A 21951-nucleotide genomic window follows, 5' to 3' on the forward strand; every position below is an offset into this window, starting at 1 on the left:
AGCGCCATTTCAGAGCAGGAGTGGGAGGTGCAGGAAGGGAGCAGGGGCTGAGGAGAGCCCCCACGCAGGTGCGCGTCTCCGGGTTACTAATGGCTGAGGCGGGAGCAGGCAGCTGGCTTTGGGGGTAGTGGGGGGGGAGCAGTCAGTTCCCTGGGACTCCCACTGAGAAAATACCACCCCCACCCCACCCCTGGCGCCAATTTCCAGGCGAGGGGACGGAGAGATGCCAAGGAGGCAAACAGCCCCGTAAATTAGGGATGGGAGGGGGGGTGGAATGCTGGGGAGTCTCTGAGGTAGGAGGGAAGAAATATTATAAGATGGGGAGTGATGGGGGGGTGCGCTGGAGGAATAGAAGCAGCTGCCAAAAAGAGAGGAAGAGGAACAGAAACATCACACAAAGGCAGTTTGGAAAAAAATGTTTTATTCCTCTTTGCACAGAGCAGTATATGAAGGTGGCTATCTCCTGACTCCATACATCTCTGACACAAAAGTGCCCCCTCAAATATGCCCAGTTATTCACCCCACTTCAGTCTTGGAGAACTGGCAGTTAGTGGGTGGGACAGAAGACTTAAGTCTCAGGAAGGTTTTTTTGAGACATTTTTGTGGGAAGTTTTGGGTCAAGGGGAAAGATTAGACCTCCATCTTCCAGGGGAAATCCAAAACCCAAAGGTTTTCTGAAGAAAGGCACCTCTCTCAGCGACATAGGGAGGGAAAGAGCCCAGACCTACTGCCTGGATGTAAGGCTGAGGCAGAGAGAAGACAGGGTTAAGCAGCAGAGATTGCAGACCCAAGGCAGAGGAGTGAAATGCATGTGGGGGAGGGAAGGGGACAGAGCCCAGAGGCCCAAGTCATAAATCCCATCCCCTCCCCAGTTCTGAGCAAAAACTCTTCTTCCCAAGACTAAAATGGAGTTTTAGTTCAGGGACTGGCTTTGCTCCAGGGCACAGCAAGGACAAGCCAGGCAAAGATACCATGGGTAGGGAAGGTGGAGAGTCAAGGTAGTGGACCAGGAGACAGACACTCCTACAATGAACACTCACAGACCATAGCGGTTTTGAAGCTATAAGCCAGGATCAGGGTAAAGAATGCAGCTGTGACTGAAATACAGAATTTTATAAGCCCTATCCAATAAAATTTAAATCCCTGCTTCTTCCACTCTGTCCCCTGCCCATGAGCTGTTCCCAATCTTTTTTCCAAGGCTGGAGGACAGGGCAGTAAGAAGGGATGGGAAGAAATGCTGAGGCCAGTAAGTGGGGCTGTGGCTGAGACTGGATATGCCACCCCCACTCATCCTATAGAAAAGAATTCTCTCTCTCCCTCCCCTCGCTAACATATGGGCTGTTGGGATGAAGGCCCAGTAAAGGCAAAGGGAGGAAAACACTCAGCACATTCTTTTTCCTGCTTTGATCTCAAGTGTAACTGCAGCAAAGGGCAGAGAAGTTGAGAAGAAAATATGGGGGGTAGAACATGAGAGCATAATCTGGTGTAAAAAGGAAGAGGGTGCTTCCCCTACCCTGCGTTTAGAATCTGCTGGGATCTTTACTCCCAGACTGTAAAAAAAGTAAGAAAGAATAGGAAGCATACATGGGGGTTTGGGGGAGCAACCACAGACAGAATGGAGATTTAAGGATCCCTTGTGATCCCCGAGATGACCCTGAGAGCATCAGTTGGGGGACTGGATGAGAAGTCACAGCAGACGTGTGGATTTTTTGAGGGGGTGAGGAGCCAGGAACAGTGAGGTCTTCACCGAAGGAGTGACCACTTGATCTGTTCTTTTGCTGACTGCAGCACCTGCAGGGACAAGGGCGGCAGTTGAGGGGCTTGCTGCGGGGCAGGGCAAGGAGAGAGATTGGGACTCTTCTTCCCCTCACTTGCCTTCCCTGTCCTTAGAAGAATGGCAAATACAAAATCCCCAAGGGTATAGGGATGGGAAGAAGCTCTCTAAGGCCCTAGAGGATTGTCAGTTTGGGAAATTCCAAAAAAATTCAAATCCACTGGGGGGATGAAGAGAGAAGAGGTATACCTGGGAGGAAAGAAAAAAACGGGGGGTTACTGGACATATGTTAGAAAGGAGGGGTTACACATCCAGATGGACTTCTTGGGGAGAATTCCAAGTAGGTAGAAAACAGAATCCCTCCCTTGCCTCCCACATCAGGTAGACAATCTATCCGCAAAGTAGCAGGATGGATCTGCAAAACCTGCTTATTCTAGAATATGCATTTCCAGCTTAGCCCTCATTTGAATAATAAGAGGAGAGAGAGAGAGTGTGTGTGTGTGTGTGCGAGCACGCGTGCGCATGCACGCATGCACACGCACACACACACACACCATCTGCTTAAGGCAAGCCTCTGCTGGGGAATAAATCACTGAATGAGGCATCAGGCAGGGAGGGTTTGAAGGGTACAGAGCAAGGCTGACAGCCACTGCTCACAGGAATGTGGGATAGGAGTTGGGTGGGTAGGGAGTGTTTGGCTATATGAGTCCCCAGTTCTCTGGAATAAGAGGGAGCCAAGAGAAGATGTGCCTTCAGGCTCTAGACTCATTCAGACTTGGGCTGGGGTGGAATGCTATTCTAGCCTCTTTAGTGGCCCAGTCCATCTGGAGAGGAAAAAAGGAGAAAGTCATACCTGAGACACGGTCTGCTCCGTAAGGGGAACATCTTCACCCTATGACATAGAAAGACAACATTTAGCATGGGAGAAAGCTGGAGTAAGTAGTCAGTGATGGAGAAGGAAAAGGTAGTTCTTAAAACTGAAGCAAAAGGCAGATGCCTGACTTCTCAGTCCTTTCTAGGTAGTACAGCCACAATTTTCTTGGCCAGAGGGACTGTGAGCAGGAAAGGGTCATTTCATCCATCTTCTGTTTTCAGGCAGGAGGACTTCTTAAAAGATTTATTCCATTCCAAGTAATCAGCAGGTTATCTGATCCTCAACTTGGGGGTGGGGGACCTGATTCCCTAGTTAGAGAAGACCTTCCCTGAATATCAATATCACTAGGGAAAGGATGAGGGGGAGCCAAGGGTAATTTAATGGATCCCGCAAGGCCTGATGGGTAACGACAGCATGTTAATTTGAAGAAATAAACTGCTGCAACAGCAGCCTGAGAAGGGGAAGGCGGGAGTGGGGGGGGGGACCCTCTCTCTTGCCACATAGAGACATATGTTAGAGGAGAAGATTAAACTATGCAAATGGAGCCCACGGCAGTTAAGGGAGAAGATTCCCATTACCCGACACTGTCAGCCTTCACTCTGTAGAGGTCAGAGCTGGGACATTCTATGAATGGGGAGATTTGCTTTGCTTAAACATCTCTGCACCCCACAATTTCCTGGTAGTCTCTCTATATACCCACCATTATCTCTCTAGCAGACTTGGAGGCTTCTATGGTTAACTCAGAGCCCCCTTTCTGATATTACTACCACCAAAAGAAGACTGAGGTTCTGGCAAATAAATGCTTCCTAACAGAGAGGTGCTGTCCTCAGACTTTAAGACAAGGAAGACACTCCCCTGACTCACCTGATTGGGATCCATCCCCAAAGGAAGTTTAAGTCAAACTCAGGTTCCTTTAAGTTTCAGAACCATTAATATTAAAGTTTCTTTTATTCATCTTTGATTTAATTAAGTATGTATTAAATGTCTCTTCTGTGCAAAGACTATATGGGATCCTGGGTACCAGGTAAGGGGAAAAGTATGCTCCTTCTGCTTCCCCTCTTTGAGATAAGAAATTGAAAGGGAAGGGGAAGGCTGTATGTATTCAATAAGCCCTGACCTTTAGATGCATTTAGCAGGTCTGGCCCTGGAGGGTGAGTAAATGGGGGATGTAGGGGAGCACACTCCTGCTTACCCTTAATGCCACCCGGTGTACCACTTGCTGGGGATCACTCTCTAGGATCACCCTAAGAAGACAAAGAAGAAACCAGCATTCACTCTGTCCTGAAAGACACACTCATTCATTGTGGGGATACTGTGGTCACTCAGGCCACTTGCCTTAGGACAGAGGCAATTATCCGACCCCCTCACCCCAAATCCAAGGAGGTCCAGGCAGGTCAGAAAACTCACCCTCCATCTACGATTTCATCCACAGCCAAGAAGAGCCCCTCCATGTTCTCCAGCAGAGCTCGCTTTTCTACATTTTTCCTGAGTCCCCAAGAGAAGAGAAAAAACCAGCCTGTGTATAAAAGGAATCCTAGGACATTGTCTGAGTTGGAGATCCAAAACTAGACCAATAAAATGTCTCCACCAACCACAGAGACTAAAAAGTAAGTAAGAACTTTTTGGCTTATCCACTCTAAACGTCTTCTTACTCTTAGTTGCTGAGTAAGGATCAGGAATGTCAGGAAGGAGATTCAAAAAATACAGGCAATTTCTGGGCACCTGGGTGGCTCAGTTGTTAAGCGTCTGCCTTCGGCTCAGGTCATGATCCCAGGGTCCTGGGATTGAGCCCCGCATCGGGCTCCCTGCTCCGCGGGGAAGCCTGCTTCTCCCTCTCCCACTCCCCCTGCTTGTGTTCCCTCTCTCGCTGCGTCTCTGTCAAATAAATAAAATCTCAGAAAAAGTACAGGCAATTTCTGACTATTCAAGGGTTGATTATCCAGAGCTAGTTTCTTCCCTACCTACCGTGATGCTGCTAGTGACACTGCTCATAAACACTGACATCAGTGGGTGGAAAAAAGGAAATAAACAGCTAAACTCAATCTGGAAGTGGCGGGAGGTAGAGAGGAATTGAGTGCAAACCCTATTTGTACTTAAGCTCTGACAAACCTTCTAAGCCTCTCTCCGCTCCCCCCGTTCTCCCCCTCCCTCACCAGCTCTTCTCAGGCCTTAAAAAGAAGCCCAACTAGGGGGCTGGGAACAGTCAGGGCCCTCATCCACCAGCCTTAGATCCGGTGGTTGTGCATGTGGCCAGTCACATCCGTCAGTTTGACTCTTTCACTAGATCACCAAAATGAAGTCTATTCATTCACCTGGCTAAGAAATAAATCATCCCCTTCCTGAGGAAATCTGAGCCATTCGCCCTGCTGATTTTGTGGGGCTGAGAGCGCCTGCTGTTCTGCTCCGGATGGTGGATGGCTGTCTGTACTGGGTTCACTTGGGAGCTGCTGGGGGAATAAGTTCAGACTCCTGGATGTTTTCAGGAAAAGTATCTTATATCTCTTCTGTTGCCCATCTACATGGGGAACAGAGGGCTGCTGGGGAGGTGGAAAGGGAGGAGAGGGTAAATGGTATATTCTTCCTCTTCTAAAGAAGGGAAAACCTAAGGGCTGAAGTTAAAAATTGGGAATGTTGCCTCCATTCCTAAGGCACTAATGTTATATCTGGGACATTTCCCTATGCTTGCCCTTTCCCTACCTTCTAATGAAGTCTAGGAAAGCACATTAACGGTTCTCAGAACTCTGACATAGCCACTGGGTAATGAGAGAGTAGAGAGACACTGCTCCCTCCCAGTCCCCTTTCTTAGGAGAATTATCCCACAGGAGGGACATACTTTCCATCCAGTCCTCCCCATCAGTGGGAATTACTCTGAAATAATAAGCCTAACTTCTCAAGGTAAATCAATTCTCTGGAGCCTCTGCTAATTCCCCCACAAACCCCTGGGCCTGATGAATAGTGACTTTCTCTCCCAAACAGATGTCAACAATGGCCTGCTCACCTCAGCATCTGGCTCAATGAGTCAAAGAGGCAATTCAGAACAGCCATGAGCATCAGCTGTTGGGAGACAGAAGAAGCAGAAGGATAAGGTTCAAGGCCCTGAAATCTGCTACATGAACACAAAACCCACTAATTCATTAAGCATCAAAGACACAGGCTTTCATAAAGGACCAAAAGCATAAGGTGGAAGTGAGAGCAAAACAGGAAGAGGACCTGTGGTTTCTCACAGAAATAAATTCTGCTACACAATCCCACAATTCGAGGTCTCTCTTTGACGAGACTGTTCAAACTTTCCCATCACAGTCCTTTACATGTCTTTGCCAACTGTATATGCGTTACCTGGTATCTTAGGTAAAGAAATCAGTATCCAAACAATAGCTAAGGTCAGAGGGTTAGTGGAAAGAGCATGGCCTTTGGCGTCAAACAGATTTGGGCTAAATCCCAGTTGAGCCATTTCTAGATATGTGACCCTGGAAAAGTTATTAGGTTGAACGATATGAAACTGCCACTTCTGTAGTTCAAGAGTGGTCATATGCAAGTAATTTCATATCATTCCCCATGGTTTGGTTTCCTCATCTATAAAACAAGGGCACTAATGCCCCAAACTCACACAAGTGCTGTAAAATTTAGGTAACAATGTACCTTACAAAGCACTTAAAAGTAGTAAGTAGTGGGCGCCTGGGTGGCTCAGTCGGTTGAGCGACTGCTTCGGCTCAGGTCACGATCCCAGGGTCCTGGGATCGAGCCCCATGTCGGCTCCTGGCTCCGCAGGAAGCCTGCTTCTCCCTCTCCCACTCCCCTTGCTTGTGTTCCCTCTCTCGCTGTGTCTCTCTCTGTCAAATAAATAAATAAAATCTTAAAAAAAAAAAAAAAGTAGTAAGTAGTAAGAACTTCAGAAGAATTGGTTCTCTCAAACTTTTACTTTTGCTTTAAATTATGTGGGGGCTTTTTACTTATCTACTCTCCTAGACGTTGGAGACTTACCTGAGGTAAGTAGCTTTTCCTATGCATAGGAAGCAGGTTAAGACTATACCCACAGTCTTCTCAAGTTGATCCATTCAGAACGTATGGCTTCAATTGACCCCAAATGTTGGCTAATTGACCCAAACTCAGTCAGGTGTGGACCCTTCATAGCAGGAGCAAGCATCCCCCCAACCTTGACCAAACCTCAGAAATCCATCTTTAAGGGATGCCTGGGTGGTTCAGTCAGTTAAGTGTTTGATTCTCGATTTTGGCTCAGGTCATGATCTCAGGGTCGTGAGATCAAGCCCTGTATCAAGCTCCACACTCAGCACAGGGTCTACTGGAGATTCTCTCTCCCTCTCCCTCTGCCCCTACCTCCCCATCACCACCCCCACACCGTATGTGCATATGCATATATTCTCTCTCTCTCAATAAAATCTTAAAAAAAGAAATCCATCTTTAAAAACACTATACAGGGAAGGCCACTGGTATATGTTAGTATGTATTAAAATATATATGGTGTCTCCTACATGGAGATAAAAAAGCAAGAGCAATTGGCACCTAGCTGGCTCAGTCGGAGGACCATGCAACTCTTAACCTCGGGGTTTGTGAGTTCGAGCCCCACATTGGGTGTAGAGATCACTTAAATAAATGAAACTTAAAAAAAGAAAAAAGAAAAAGAGCCACTGGGGAAAACTTCCACTCTAGGTTGATTTGTTTGCTAGGCCATGTTTATGAGGTCAGCAGGGATCTCTGACAACTTTATTAACCCAGTCAGAAGCCAGAGGGACGTGGCACTCTAGGGTCCAGAACCAGTAACTGTGTCCTGCCTATGGGTTTAGGAAGTGGGATCAGAGATAGCAAAGAGGGGTGGGATTCTCACCTCATTTTCATAGGAGCTGCCAATCACATAGAAATAGAGATCGATACTGCTTTTGTATACCACTGTCAGGCCTTCCAAGAGAGCGATTTCACCTGGGGGGGGAGGGGAAGGTGGAAACAGTGGGTGGCCTGAGATAAGAAAGCAGGATAGAAGGAATTACCGTGAACTCCTGGCATTCAGCTGTTTGGGCTGAAGTATGGTAGGTCATAATAACCCCAAAGACCAAAGTTGACCTGCTTTTTCTTTCTGGGTAGTAGCAGAAGAAGGGAAGTACAAACTTGGGGAAATCGAAATGTATCTTCTCCTCTAACCACCTCCCCACCAACTACCCTTATTTCCCTCCTTGTATATGAGACAGGATACTAGTCGATCCTTCGGAGGTGAAAATGCAGAGCGGTCACCTTTACAGACTTCCATTTACCTGCCCTAATGGATGCGGTACAATAAGCAGAGCTGCAGTTAAATTTGTCAAGTGAGGCTCATAAATCCAGGGACTAGACAGGTAGCTAACAGCCAACCTTCCAGCACGGTATTCCCGCGTGAGGTACACTCACCTCCCCATTACATTCTGGAGAGTTTATTATATGAGGGGAGGAGGTAAAAAGAGAAAAAGGAAGCAGTCATTTTATCCTTCCTCTGCAGTCCTGCTGCCACCCCCTGCCCACCATGGTTCCCCCAACACAGGGAGCAGTGAAAGGAAAATGACCTACTGTCAGTCCGATGGGTCTTGTTGAAAATGTTCTTCTCAAAGGCCTTTTGCTCCTTGACACTGGGGTAGGTGTCGTCATAGTACTGGTCAGTGAGAAAGGAGATGGGTTGGGTCATTAGAGCTGGGAGCCCAGAATGATTAGTGTCTGTGTTTGCCCTGGATCTTGGATTTCTTTCCTTCAAGGCATGGGGTGAGGGAAAAACACTGACATGAAGGAGGAAGAACTATGGAGGGAGGGAATGGCCAGTGAGTAAGCAAATACAAAAAAAGAAAAAAAAACTTTTAAAGACCCTGCTGTAAGCATGCCCACCTCACATTTCTGAGACTGTAGGGGCAGAGGTCTACAAGCCCTATGATGAAGCTCTGCCCCTGTCTGCATTCTAGGGGAGCAATCCCGAAACTACTCTCATCAAGTGCTCTCTAGGAGTTACCCCACGCCAGGGAGCAGTGCTGGGGAACACAAAAAGCACTACAAGCACAGAACACTTCTTTCAGACCCTCACACACAGTATGAAGCTGAGGAATGGGGAAAGGCTGCATAAACCTCTCTAAAAAAAGGCAAACCCTACCCCAATCTCTCTTATATCTTAGCTCTCTTTTCTGCAAACTGCAAGAAGCAAGAGACCATCTAGCACATTGCTGAGCCCACTCCCAAGCTCTCCCTGGCACAGGGTGGGGATACAGGCTACTAAATCGCTCTGCTCTTTAGGGGCTAATCCGTCGCAGTCAGCTGAAGACCTATGACAGGTCTGGCATTTAGTAACTGGATAACTGTTTCAAAAGGTGTCCTGCATAGTTACATCCAATTACAGGGAGGAACAGCTGGTGAATTCTAAACTAATCTCTACCTGCTGATTGATTTATGCTGTGCTCGCCTGGAGTTAATACACCAGGGACAGAAAAAATTTCCACAGGAGGGGGAGAATATGGAGAGGAGAGGGGTGTCCTTTCTCCTCTCTTTCAATAGATCCGAAGTTAGAAACATCACACGGGGGACGTCAGGAGGTAACAATCTTGATGGTGACTGCAGACTTAGGGCTGGAACCCTCTGGAACTGCAAGAGAATTCCCTGGAAAAACCCAGGCAGGGTGACAAGGCAGAAGGAAAGGGGAGAGGAGTGATGGGCCCGGGGAGCCTGCTTCTCACACCCAGACACTGTACTGTTCAGAAACCAAGGTTCCCAAGCTTTTCCTGATCTGATGCTGACAACAAAGGAGGTCAAAATCTGTGAGAGGCAAGTATGGAAGCAGGGTAACTAAGATACAGAAGCAGTTTGGGTTTTATCTGGAGTAGGCACAGGAAAATGTAAGAATTCTCAAAATTATAGTATCAAGGAATATGAGATAACAGGGGCAGTTCCAAGATCCAAATTTCAGAATAAGTCTTTGTCTTGCTCCTAAATGAATTTCAAAGGGAATCTCACCTTGGCAAAAAGTCGATCTCCATCGTTGTCCAGAATCAGGATGGCTTTGACAGTATACAGGGAGGGTTCCTGAAGAGATATGAACATACCTTCAGTCCTGAAGGCTCCTGCCACCACTGGCAGACCAAATATGTTCCCCTAGTCCCATTGGGGCTGCAAGGGGATACAGAGGTGCCTCTGCATGTCCCCTCTCCCAGCCTGGTTAGATTTAGGCAACTCCCACCGAGAATGATCAAGTGGTGAATGAACTGAATTGAGGGAGGGGGCATTTCAACAAAGGACTCCAAGGCAGCATCAGAGAAACAGTTTCTCTGAGCCAGACTCACAAAGGGTTTAATCAAGGTAGGTCATGCTGTTATTTCCAAATATTATGCTACAGTTATTTTCCAAATTACTCTCCCTCCCTGGTCCCCCATGCACAGGTAGGTATGGAATGTGACCAGATTAATTAATAGGCACTGCACGAGGCTATCTGAAAATAGGGTTGAATGCCCTAGTGTACTTGGAAGTTTCTGCAGTCCCAATGCAGTAGCAATGCAGAGGCATAAAGCAAGCCTTCCCTGAACCACCCACACACTGTGCAGAGGGAAATGAGCATACATGCATGTGCACACATTCATGCACACAGACACACCAGTTCTGAATGCAACCCAGTGAGACATCCATCTTCCAAGACTTCCCCTATGATCCCAATTCTTCTACTACACCCCCAACCACTACCACTTAACTTCCCAAGACATAAACCAATCTGAATTTGGGGGGAATTAAGAAGTCGTAAGAAGAGAATCTAAGAAGCCTGAAGCCTAGATATAATGAGCAGGAGGGGAGTGTTCTTTTACTACCCAAAATCAAATTTTGAGGATAATGGCTCTCATAAAGGAACCACAGCCTCAGCCTTAATGATTACACTCAACTGCAAAACATAACACTTTGCAAAAGCTCCTCTACTCCTGCAACTTCTAGGGAACCAGCTAACCAGGAGACGAAGAGGAAGGAAAGGGAGGCAGTGCTATGTGTATGGAAGGTGTCTGCAGTTCACATTTCTTTTTTTAATATATATATATTTTTAATATATTTTTTAAGTAGGCTCCACGCCCAGTGTACTCACAACCCCAAGATCAAGAGTCGCATATTCTACCAAGTGAGCCGGTTGGTGCTCCTCACATTCCTTGAATTTCTTTTTTAAAAGATTTTATTTATTTATTTGAGACAGAGAGAATGAGAGAGAGAGAGCACATGAGGGGGGGAGGGTCAGAGGGAGAAGCAGACTCCCCGCCGAGCAGGGAGCCCGATGCGGGACTCGATCCCGGGACTCCAGGATCATGACCTGAGCCGAAGGCAGTCGCTTAACCAACTGAGCCACCCAGGCGCCCCCATTCCTTGAATTTCTAATCAACATTACTTACCATTGATATCCCTCCCCTGTACTATGAGAAAGGGCTGTTGCTTTGCTGCCTCCCTTTCCTGGCCTTACTTAGGAAACCCGCAGTCCTCACAGGGGCTAAATATAATCTCCAAGCATGTGTTTAATAAAGACCCAAGAGTGAGGATGAAAGAATTATTGCCAAGGATCTAGAAACTACAACCTCTACAAAGGTAAATTGTCCCATGAGGTTCCAGGAGGTTTATGGTTCCATGCAAAGAACCAACCCTACCTCAGGGAGTTAAGAATGAGAGTAAAGGGAACCCAGTCTTTTGACAACAGGGTGATGAAGAATGTAAGCTTTCCCCACTTGAATTCTTGAGAACGGCAATTTTTGTGTTTTGTTCACTGATTTATTCCAAGTGTCCTGAACAATGTGTGACACACACTAAACTCTCAGTATTTGTTGAACGATTATGAGAATTAATGAAGTGTGAGAATAAAGTAGAAATTTCTTGAAGCAGTTAAGCATCTAAGGGACCCTCTTATGATTAGACTTCCAAATATAGGTAGACATTCTGGTGTGGCCATTTTGGGTGATATTACTACCAACTTATCTCTCCTCTGATAAACACTTAAGAGATGTCCACCCTATACACATTACTCCCTGGAATAAATACTCTGTCTCAAAATAAGGAACTCTGTGTCTAGCAGAGGTAAGTCCCCTAGAATATCATCTAAAAGGTCACAAATAGAGAAGCTTTCCTAACTCCTATGCCCCACAGAAAGATCTTCCCATAAAGCAGGCTCAATGCTATAACAACTGGATCCTCAATTCACCAAAGGGAGATACCAATGGGAATTAATTTCCTTAACAGAGGAAAAGAAGCCCATAGGGAAGGAAATTTAGAAAAGATCATTTTTCCTACAGCCTTTTCCCTGGAAATCTTTGGCTCTGTTCCTCTCTCTACATTCACAGGAACCTTGGAGAGCTTCCTAATGGTTTAAACTGGGCATTGATCTGGCATAGGTAACTGGTTCTCGCAGCCACAGAGTCTGGCATCCCTAGAAAGAATGGGATGGATCCCAAAGAAAAGAAAAGCCCTGGGGTGCCTGGGTGGCTCAGTCGTTTAGCGTCTGCCTTCAGCCCAGGTCATGATCCCAGGGTTCTGGGACTGAGCCCCAGTTCGGGCTCCCTGCTCCGCAGGAAGCCTGCTTCTCCCTCTCCGACTCCCCCTGCTTGTGTTCCCTCTCTCGCTGTGTCTCTCTCTGTCAAATAAATAAATAAAATCTTTTAAAAAAGAAAAAAGAAAAGAAAAACCCTTATAGCCACCAGCCAACTAGGAAACAATGTCCTTTGCCCTTTGAGGCCAATGGGGAATGAATGCCTAAAACTGCTGGCAAAGAGAGAAATAGATCCCTGGGTTCCGCTCCTAGCTTTCCTCACTGGCTTCCTAGAAGATGTTATCAAGGAAACTTCCAAAACAGGAACTAGATCTTACTGGAAAGGATAAAAGACAGGCAAAGGAAGGCAGGGAGAAGACCAGATCTGACTTACTACAGCTCTGAAAGAGGTAAGAAGGCACTAGAGAAAAGGCTGGTCATTTCAAACTTCCAAGGGATAACCACACTAAATAAAGCCAAGAATTTAGGCATGAGTCTAAATGCTGCTTTAATTCTCCACTCTGCTACAGCTGGAGCCGCAGCTTCTCCTTTACTTCTCCTGCCACCTCCTGACAACTGCCGGTTCCACTTCCGCCAGGGGCCTTTACCTCTCAGGAGTGGGGAGGCCAAGAGTTCCTCTCATACCATAAAACCAGCCAGTTTAAAGGCCCCAGAAGCCATTACTGATAATGTAATTTCATCTTAAGTTTTTGCAAAGGGCAAGTTTATAAATAACTCCCAGCTATTGAGAAATGGGCCTCCTGGACAATGGACTAGGCTTGACCTTGTAACACATTAAATGCTGATTACTGAAAAAGACCCTACAAGCTTAGGGCCATGTTCAAAGGATTTAAAAGGTCTATTCTTCCCTCCCACTCCCAAATGTGTAGCTGCTAGAAAGCTTTCGAGACAAAGTTCTGTGATGCACTGACTTTCAGAGAGCCACAGCCTGAGTGTATAACAGAACTTCACCTCAAATGCTAATAGTGCCTGGAAATGATGTGTAGGCAGATTGGTTTGTGGGAGGTGGGTGGCTCAGACAGATTTTCCTGTATGTTTTTATTATCAAGAAAACCAGACTGGGCTCCTCAGGAGAGCTGAAACAACACGGAAGAAGCAACTAGCCCGCTGCAAAGGAGTCTTTGATCTCAGAGGCTTTCTGAAGCCTGGTGAAAAACATCTCCCAGTACCCACACCCCCAGCACAGAGGGGACTAGAGGAGGAAGTCATTCCTAGTGCTGCCCCCTGTGGGCCTTCGAATGACCTGCAGCGCTTCCTCAGAATTATAGTCAGCAAAAATACTAAAAAGGCAGCTCTGGATAAAAGCTCTCTATTTGTGTGTCTTTTAAGTCAAACTAGGAGGGGTGCGCTCTGAAAAAGCACGGGAATGAAGTCAGTTGACAATGTATACAGTAAGAGGGCACTCTGGGATAAAATCATGGAATGCCACCAGAAGAGGACTGGGGCGGGCAGGGCGGGGGGGTGGATAATAAGTCTTTGCAGCAGGCAGACAGGACATTTGAGGGCTAAGACTGGTTACTTTATTTAATTCACGGGGGAGGGAGGGACATGACCAAGAAGCCTTTGTGGAGTTAGAGGATGCTATCCATAGAGCTGAAAGGGCACAAGTAAGAATCCAGTTGAGATTCCTAGAAAGTTCTTCATTTTCCACTTATAAAGAAATCTTTATGGCCATGCCAAAAGTAGTACCCTAGCTTGGCAATAGGTTTTGAACAACAAGAAACAAGATGCTCTTCCCTCAACCCTATTTATAAAGTAAAACCAAAACAGTATAAACTAGAAGGAAAAATTCCTAGATACCACTCCCAGCCACATAGCTAAGCAAGTATTTTGCTCCCTGATTCTGTGCCAACTTCTTTAAAATGAAAAACCCCTCTGGGGTTGAGGGCTCCAATTTGCCAGCCACAAGCCTAGGGACTTAAATGAAAAGAATTAACTCAAGGATTTGACAAAGAAGCATAGTTTTTATACACTACCCAAAAGTTTGCTTAGATTCAAGCACAATTCAGGAAAGACCAGGAGCCACAGGTACCACGGAACATAACCCAGATGCCATGAGACTAAATACTGGCTATACAGAGGAAACTGAACACAAGTCTTAGGAAGGAAGAAGTGATGTCAGGAAGAGACACCTAGGAAGAATCTTCCTATCTGACACAGATACAAAATGTGAAAGCACAGTCACTACTAAGAACTCATACGCTCCAGGAGAAAATGTCTCTAAATTCCTAAAACCCTTTATTATCATCTGGATCGGCCATTAATTCAAGTTCTACCTTTCTGTGGGACTCTGCTTCTTCATCAGAGAAATGAGAGGCCTGCCCTAGATCAGTTAAAGTTAATACCTTAAGTTACCGAAGACCTCTTTGGTAAGCTGATGAAATCTATGGACCCTGTTCCCAGAAAAATATACATTCACAAATTTTTATGATTTCAGGCTCAGAATTAAATATGATACTTTGTGAGGATAATAAGATGGTGTGGAGAGGGTAGGAAAAAAGGGGGGAATGAGTGATACTTTTATAAATCACCCCCTCTCCTCTGCCTGGCACCAAATAATGATTTCAATAAATAATGTGTGTGGACTTCATAAATTAATGAATATGACTGAGAAAACTAACGCAGCCAGCAGGGGGAGCAAAGGTCAGCACCTTTCAATGACTAAATTTGGTGGCTGTGAGACAGGAAGGACAAAGGTAACCAAGCCCAAGCTCTTCAGGAATGCAAAATCTCAGATCCTCTCTTAACATTCAGAAAGCTGGGCCCCTGGCTGGCTCAGTCAGTTCAGCATGCAACTCTTGGTTTCAGGGTTGTGAGTTTGAGCCCCACATTGGGCCCAGAACTTATTTAAAAAAAAAAAAAAAAATTCAGAAAGGCTATTTGTAGAATTTTTCCCCAGGGGCGACAAAGTAAATTCTCCAACTGTTATGAAAGTGAAAGAATTACAGAAATGCAGGACACAGCAAGCAGCACTGGAAAGAGAGAGGAGTTGAACAAGCAGAAATCAGAGTACTCCACACCAAGGCCTGAGAGCAACATTAGAACTTCCTGCCTTCCCAGTTCAGTAATCCAAGAGTTCTCATTTAAATACCACTCAGTAAAGGGAAATATTAAATGGAACTAGATCTATTTCTGCTGAGTCCTTAGTTATGTTTCATGCTTTCTGCGCCCCCCACCCCCCCAGCCACTGCCCCACATCTGCTAGTCTAAGAGAATGAGTTAACAGCCTCTGTGTTCATCTTTCAGTCTGTCAACCCAAAATTCAAAATTGCACCCCGAGGAATAACTGCTATCCTCTGCCCCAGTTTGTCTCTCTCTAATAAGTCCACAAAAAATAGAAAAGGGGTGGTGTTGTTGTTGTTTTTAAGATTTTATTTATTTGACAGAGAGAAAGAGCGCAAGCAGGTGGTGTAGCAGGCAGAGGGAGAGGGAGAGGGAGAAGCAGGCTCCCCGTAGAGCAAGGAGCCTGATGTGGGGCTCCATCCCAGGACCCTGGGATCATGACCCAAGCCAAAGGCAGTTGCTTAACCAACTGAGCCACCCAGGCGCCCCAGAAAAGGAGGTGAAGAAAGTTAGTAGAGCTATCCAAACCTGTGGCTGTAGGTGGTGATATCTGCCTTGACAGTGCAAAAACTAAACAGCCAGATAGGGATACATGTGCTTCACCTGCAGCCTGAGACTTCGATGACACAGCAAGAAAGGCTTCTGAAGAGATGGATGTGGTCAAACACCAGAAAACGAAAGCTAGGAAATCTAAGGGTAAGAGAACTCCTCTACTAATCAGATCTGAGAGAAAGGCAAGACAGAATGTGAGTGGGCCTTTGCCAGTACCAGCATCTTATAATGTGCATGGACTCAACCTCCCAATCCATCTTCGTCAGCTGCTTGAGGGCACTCTGCCCTCTGTCTTTCTAATTACTCTACTATAAGTGGATAGGTAGACATTGATTCTTTACTCCGGTTCAATCCTTTATTTGCTTCTTGAGTTTCCCTTTCCAAAACTAGTCATTTACACGACTCTAACCAAGTCATGTAAATGAAGTAAAAAACAGCAGAAAATATCTAGATGAAAAAGACCCTAAATCTGCCACTAGGCTCCCTCAAATATCTGGATAATTGCATTCATCCTCTGCCTCGAAGGGAAGACCTGGCTTTTCAAAGATCTGGCTTTCTTCACATGGAGAACCCCCCTCCTCTTTTGACCGTGTGACAGCTCCCCTAGACCTTTGTTATAATTTATACCTTGCCAGGGACCAACTCTTTCCCACCACTGTGAAGGAGAGGGAAAAAATATATATGAATACGTCGGAAATCTATAACGAGGTCTTTTTGGAGGGCAAGACATGGAGAGAGTTAGAAGCAGCGTCAATTGCTCTTTGGGGGTTTTAGTTCAAGCTGAGGTCTGCTTCCAGCAATCAACCATTAAAACAAGCCGGCCAGAGTAACAGCACAGTTTATTCTGATCATTTAATTTGAAGTGTCAATAAATTAAACTTCAATCAATTAAACTAGGTGTGCAATAACCCAGATGGACACCCCGACACCAACATAATCACAATAAAAATTTTTATGGCTGCCAGGGACCTCACCGGGGGCAGCGCTGGCACTGCTCGCGCCCTAGCTGAGAAATATATCTCCACAGTGCAGGAACAAGGAGATTGCTTCTCCTAACGAAATGGAGGGGCCAGGCACCAGCAAGGACGCAGCTGGGAGAGGGGCACAGGGGACTGCCAGGAACGAGATGGGAGTGCTTTGGGGGCTTAATGTAATTGATACCTTTGCCCAGAGCAGGGAGAGGGGGCATTTAGGCCAAGTACCTCTACTGTTAGTGCCAAAGGAATTTAACAAAAGCCCCATTAAGATGATTCAGGAAGCGAAGGCCACAGAGCAATATCAACCTTTAAGTCATTGATGTATTCTGTATAGTTTCCTCCTCCATATATACGCACACCCTTGTGCACTCTGGATGCCCTGAGTTTTGAACGAGGCTTAGAATTCGGGATTTGGTCATTGTTTTAGAATAAAAAAATGTTACTAAGGGGAGAGAAAGGATAGAATTAAGTCTAGTCGGAAAAACACTGGAAAAACACTCAGAAAGTGAATCTAGAGAGGATTAGGAAAAACGAAACCTATGATGAAAGATTTAAGGTTCTAGACTGCTAGAGTAATTCAGTTTTGAGAAAAAAAGGTAAAGAGGGAAGGGAGGAAGGGGTAAGTCATTATCTTTAAGATTTCATTGGTTATTAATGGAGAATGGTGACCTGCAGAGATCCATCTCCATTCACAGCTAAGAAAGGGAGAACCAGCAGAAAACAGCGGGAGAGAGGAAGCTGAGTCCAAAGATGCAGGCTGGGAGCACTATAAAGCACTGGGAAGGAAGGTGATGAAAGGGTCTCTTTCCTTAGAGACTACAAGAGGACCTGAGAAAGATTAAACAAATCTGCTCAAAACCTAGAGCCAGATTACTTAATTCAAGGAAGAAATGTGACCCACCGTAAAGTACCTAAATGAAGGGAAACTACTGGTATTTAGAAATTCCCAGGGCGCCTGGGTGGCTCAGTCGTTAAGCGTCTGCCTTTGCTTAAAAAAAAAGAAATTCCCATAACCAGACCAAATTTCGGCAGATGTTTCTTCTTGACCCCCTCTAGATTACCCTTCCCTTCTTCTCAATATCCTATGGCTGTGTGCCTTGTAGAGGTGAGGATAGAAAAATATACTTTGATCAGATTTCTCCAGAGGTCCAGCCAAACCAGGAAACAGAAATGTGAAAGGAGGAAGCCGACAAGAACTTTAGAAGGTGTCTGCCCTCTTTAAGTTAGAGTGTGGTCTGTTCAATATTATCACAGTATAGTAAACTTTAGTTCAGTAGAGAGCTAAGGTAAGATCCAGGGATTCCTCATACTTTTCACAACAAAGATGGCAATAAGTAATCAGATGCTGTTGAGTAAACAGAGAAGGGGATGAGGTTAAAAAGGACCAATGCAGGAAGGTGATTCTGAATCTGTTGGGGCTAAATTTCGTGGGCTAAATTTCGGTTTGTGAGGGTAGAGAAATAAAAATTTAGGGAGGATCACCTGATTCTCAACTAGGATTCCTCATCTGAAGCACTGAATACTGAAAACTATTTAAATAACTGCTTTTTTTTTTTTTTTTACTTCTCCCAAGGATGATACAAACTAGTACCATTGTGGATACAGAGAAATTGATTCATTACATTAATGAATGCCTTAGGGTTTAACTCTCCTAGAACTCTGGTCAAGAAACGGCTGGAATGGTGAGAAAGATATACAAATTATTAATTGGGGGCCCAAAATATAATGAAACTGTAAAGAGAAAAAAAAAAAAGTTGGAAAGAGCTGACACAGAAGAAGGAAAATACTAGTTTAATATAAGAACTCTGGACACCAGCACACGTATTGATACCTGTTAGTACTTTGTCCCCAACAAAAGCTTTATATAACTGATATTTAAAAGTACAATTCTGCATACTGAAGAGGTAGAAAGTCCATGATGAGAAAACCTATAGTAACATGAGAGAGACTTAGTCTGGGAGGATGAGGAATCAAAATTCAATTGTTTTGACATGTGCTTCCTTGAGCCATCCCTTTTCCCTGCAATTTGGTTTCCCCTAACCCCATTACATAGATTTCTCATGACAAAGAATCAGTACGGTTTCAAAAGCAAAGTTCAGGGGTACCTGACCAGTTTAGTAGGAATCTGTGAAAGTGGCATCTTAGGTATAGATCAAAATGGATATAAGGAAGAAGCAGATTGAAATAGACTTCATTGAGGAAGCAGAAACTGAAAAATGAGGTAAGAGAAAACGTGACTTTCATATATACCTCCTTCAACTCACCCCTACACACAGATCCCTTATTAAGAGGGCTCCCCAAGCATCATGTCCCTCAGTCCTATACCTCTAAGCAGGCTCCCTTGTAAACAGATGTAGGGAGCATTTTAAAATTTTCTAAAAACTTCCAAAGAAACCAACTCCCTGGAATTTATCCTAGTCTGTCAACTGGTTAAGAATACTGGCTAACTGCCTGGTACAGAAAATATCTTATTAAAAACTACTCAGGGGGTGGGACACCTGGGTGGCTCAGTCGGTTAAGCATCTGCTTTCGTCTCAGGTCATGATCCCAGGGTCCTGGGATCAAATCCCACATTGGGCTCCATGCTCAGCAGGGAACCTGCTTCTCCCTCTACCTGCCACTCTCCTTGCTTTTGCTTTCTCTCTCTCTGACAAATAAATAAAATCTCAAAACCAGGGCGCCTGGGTAGCTCAGTTGGTTAAGCAACTGCCTTCGGCTCAGGTCATGATCCTGGAGTCCTGGGATCGAGTCCCACATCAGGCTCCCTGCTCGGCGGGGGGTCTGCTTCTCCCTCTGACCCTCTTCCCTCTCGTGCTGTCTCTCATTCTCTCTCAAATAAATAAATAAATCTTTAAAAACAAACAAACAAACAAACAAACAAACAAACAAAAAACTACTCAGGGAGTGCCTGGCTGGCTCAGTTGGTGGAGCCTACGACTCTTGATCTCTGAGTCACAAGTTTGAACTCCACACTGGGTGTACAGATTACTTAAAAAAGTTAACAATTTTTAAAAAACCTCAGATTTTAAGCTTGCTGCCTGACTTGACCAATCCATACGATAAGAAAGAATTATCCCTATCTTTGCCATTTTGAAAGAAAAGAAATAAAACCTGTTATTCTCTTTTACCTGATGAAAATCTGGATATGCACATATATTAGAACTGAAGGAAAAGATACAAGAAAACGTCTTTGGAAAGAACCTGGAATTCAACTCAATCAAGGAAGGAGACTGGGAGCTAAATTCCTATACACACATATATACTAACATCCCAAATTGCAAAACAGAGCACTTTAGAGAGGAATCCTCTAGTCCAGTTCTAAAGAAGGGGTAATAGCATTTTATTTGTTTTAAATATGGGCAAGGAATCTAAAACAACCTTTAGCCACCAAAATGCTCATATAACCAGAGGAAGAGTTAGCATCCCAGATCCTGCACTAAGAACTCCTAAAGTCTTAGTGGGGAGAAAAAAAGAACAGAATAAGGAGTCTGGAAAAATATTCTATAATCCTGCTAACTCTATCAGGTATTCCAGAACTTTGATGGAATACATTTACCATGACAAACCTACATAATGGGGATTAACAGGAGACGGAAGTAAAAGGAAAACCGTTTTTGGAAGAAATGTAACGTTATTATCAAAGGAGAGTCAAACTGTGACAACCATGAGGAGGACCCTGTGGTGACAAACACCTGCAGTCTATTCTTACAATTTGGGGCTAGTTTGAAGGTTTGGAGAAAGTCAAACCAGGCTATCATCCATAATGCTCAGAATGAGGGGGAACCTAAAGGACCCCGATCCAGTATGCTTATGATACTGTGCATTCTAAGGACTCCATGTGCTCCCTCAACTTTCCACGGATTCTGCCTTCTCCCCGGAAGTGCTTCCTACTCTAAACCGAGGCTTTAGCTCCTACAGTTCCTATAGTAGGCCACACACTTATTCCAGGGACTGGCAGAAGCTTCGGTCCCCGAGGATTACCCGGAATTCCCCTTTCTACCCCCACCCAGTCAGGCTGAACCCCAACTCCCAGCCCCTCTGGACACCGCAGCATCTCGGCTGCCCCTCCAGCTCCTACCAAAATCAACGCCTCCATCTTGCCCCGCAGCTGGTGCCGACGTGGAGCCGCAAAAGCTACACCGTCGCTGATTGGCCCCGCGTCCTCATTAGACCCCGCCCAGGAGGAGGATTATTGGACTATATCGTACCAGCTATTGCTCTATTGGCCAATCAGTGTTCTAACTTGCTTAGCGGAAGCAAGATGTCCAGCCAGAAAGCGCAGGCATTTGATTGTCAGTTTAAAGACTCAATAAAACGCCAAAACCTCACGGTTGAATGGGGCGGGAGGGCCAGTGGGGCGGGGTTGTTTCCATGGGGAACAGAGGAAGCGATTATTAATTTTCAATTGGCAGAGAGGGGAACACGTGATATCGTCGGCCTGATTTAGCAACTTTAATCCGCACTCCCTTTAGAGGGCGCTGTGTCTCCTTAGCCCTCAACACTGGCCGCTCTTGACGGAATCCTACCCTAATCCTCATTCCAAGAGCCCACTTTAGGGCCTGGGTATCCAAGGTTGCTTTAGCAAACACTGCTCGCTCTTCCCTGCGGCTCGCTGAGATCCCTTCAGTATCCTCACAGTCTGCACAACCATAGAGTAAAGCCAAGAGATGCCCAGCGTATTAACTAGATAAAACAAGGCCGCCAGAAGTTAATTGCTACAGTAATAATCTCAAGATGGAGTCCCCAGGCTTTGCTGGGCCCAGGGAAGGAAGGACAAGAAGCCAGTGAATTTCTAACGCAGAGTTTCTTTGGCCAGACATGAAACGGGATATTAGAGCTTTGGAGACTAGAGAGGAGATAGTAGGAGGGACAAAGGGGCAGAGGGTCCAGGATAAGGAAGGGTATAGGGAACAGGGTCTGCGGTTTTCCAGTAGGGACAAGCTGTTGCAAAACGAGAAAAGAGAAGTTTACAGAATGCAGGGATTTCACAATATGGAAGGTTTTTGGTGAAGTTTAGCTTTCCTCTACCCCTAGGTTCGTTGGTGCCGACTCCTCTTAGGTCAGGGATACCTACTGCCTTATATTAGCTCTAAAGAGAGGTTTTTTGGTTTGTTTGGTTTTTGGTTTTTTTTCCATTTCTGACAATTGTGTCTTCAGGAGCTCTCCAAGAAGAACATCCAAACCTACC

At 45.4% G+C, this 21951-nt stretch overlaps 1 protein-coding gene across 4 annotated transcripts; it reads right to left on the reverse strand.

Annotated features, from left to right (window-relative positions):
* Positions 1-404: 404 nt before the first annotated feature.
* On the reverse strand, positions 405-20967 carry COPZ1 (COPI coat complex subunit zeta 1). Of its 4 annotated transcripts, none has more exons than XM_064591145.1 (9): positions 20842-20965; positions 9624-9692; positions 8202-8283; positions 7492-7619; positions 5647-5702; positions 4056-4133; positions 3841-3892; positions 2628-2666; positions 405-1791 (listed from the first exon to the last, which is right to left on the reverse strand). In XM_064591145.1, the coding sequence occupies exons 1-9, from the start codon at positions 20857-20859 to the stop codon at positions 1744-1746; spliced, it is 570 nt and encodes a 189-aa protein (XP_064447215.1). In that variant the 5' UTR covers positions 20860-20965; the 3' UTR covers positions 405-1743. The 4 variants fall into 4 exon arrangements, with proteins under 4 accessions (XP_064447215.1, XP_045729238.1, XP_064447214.1 ...); XM_045873282.2 differs by having other exon boundaries at positions 7492-7583; positions 20842-20962; XM_064591144.1 differs by lacking the exon at positions 405-1791 and adding an exon at positions 1858-2023 and having other exon boundaries at positions 20842-20967.
* Between the last annotated feature and the right edge of the window lie 984 nt (positions 20968-21951).

This window comes from Mirounga angustirostris, unplaced genomic scaffold, assembly GCF_029215605.1.
Source record: "Mirounga angustirostris isolate CCGP_5_RB_7025 unplaced genomic scaffold, mMirAng1.0.hap1 SCAF_5, whole genome shotgun sequence".
In the NCBI taxonomy this organism is placed as follows: Eukaryota; Metazoa; Chordata; class Mammalia; order Carnivora; family Phocidae; genus Mirounga; species Mirounga angustirostris.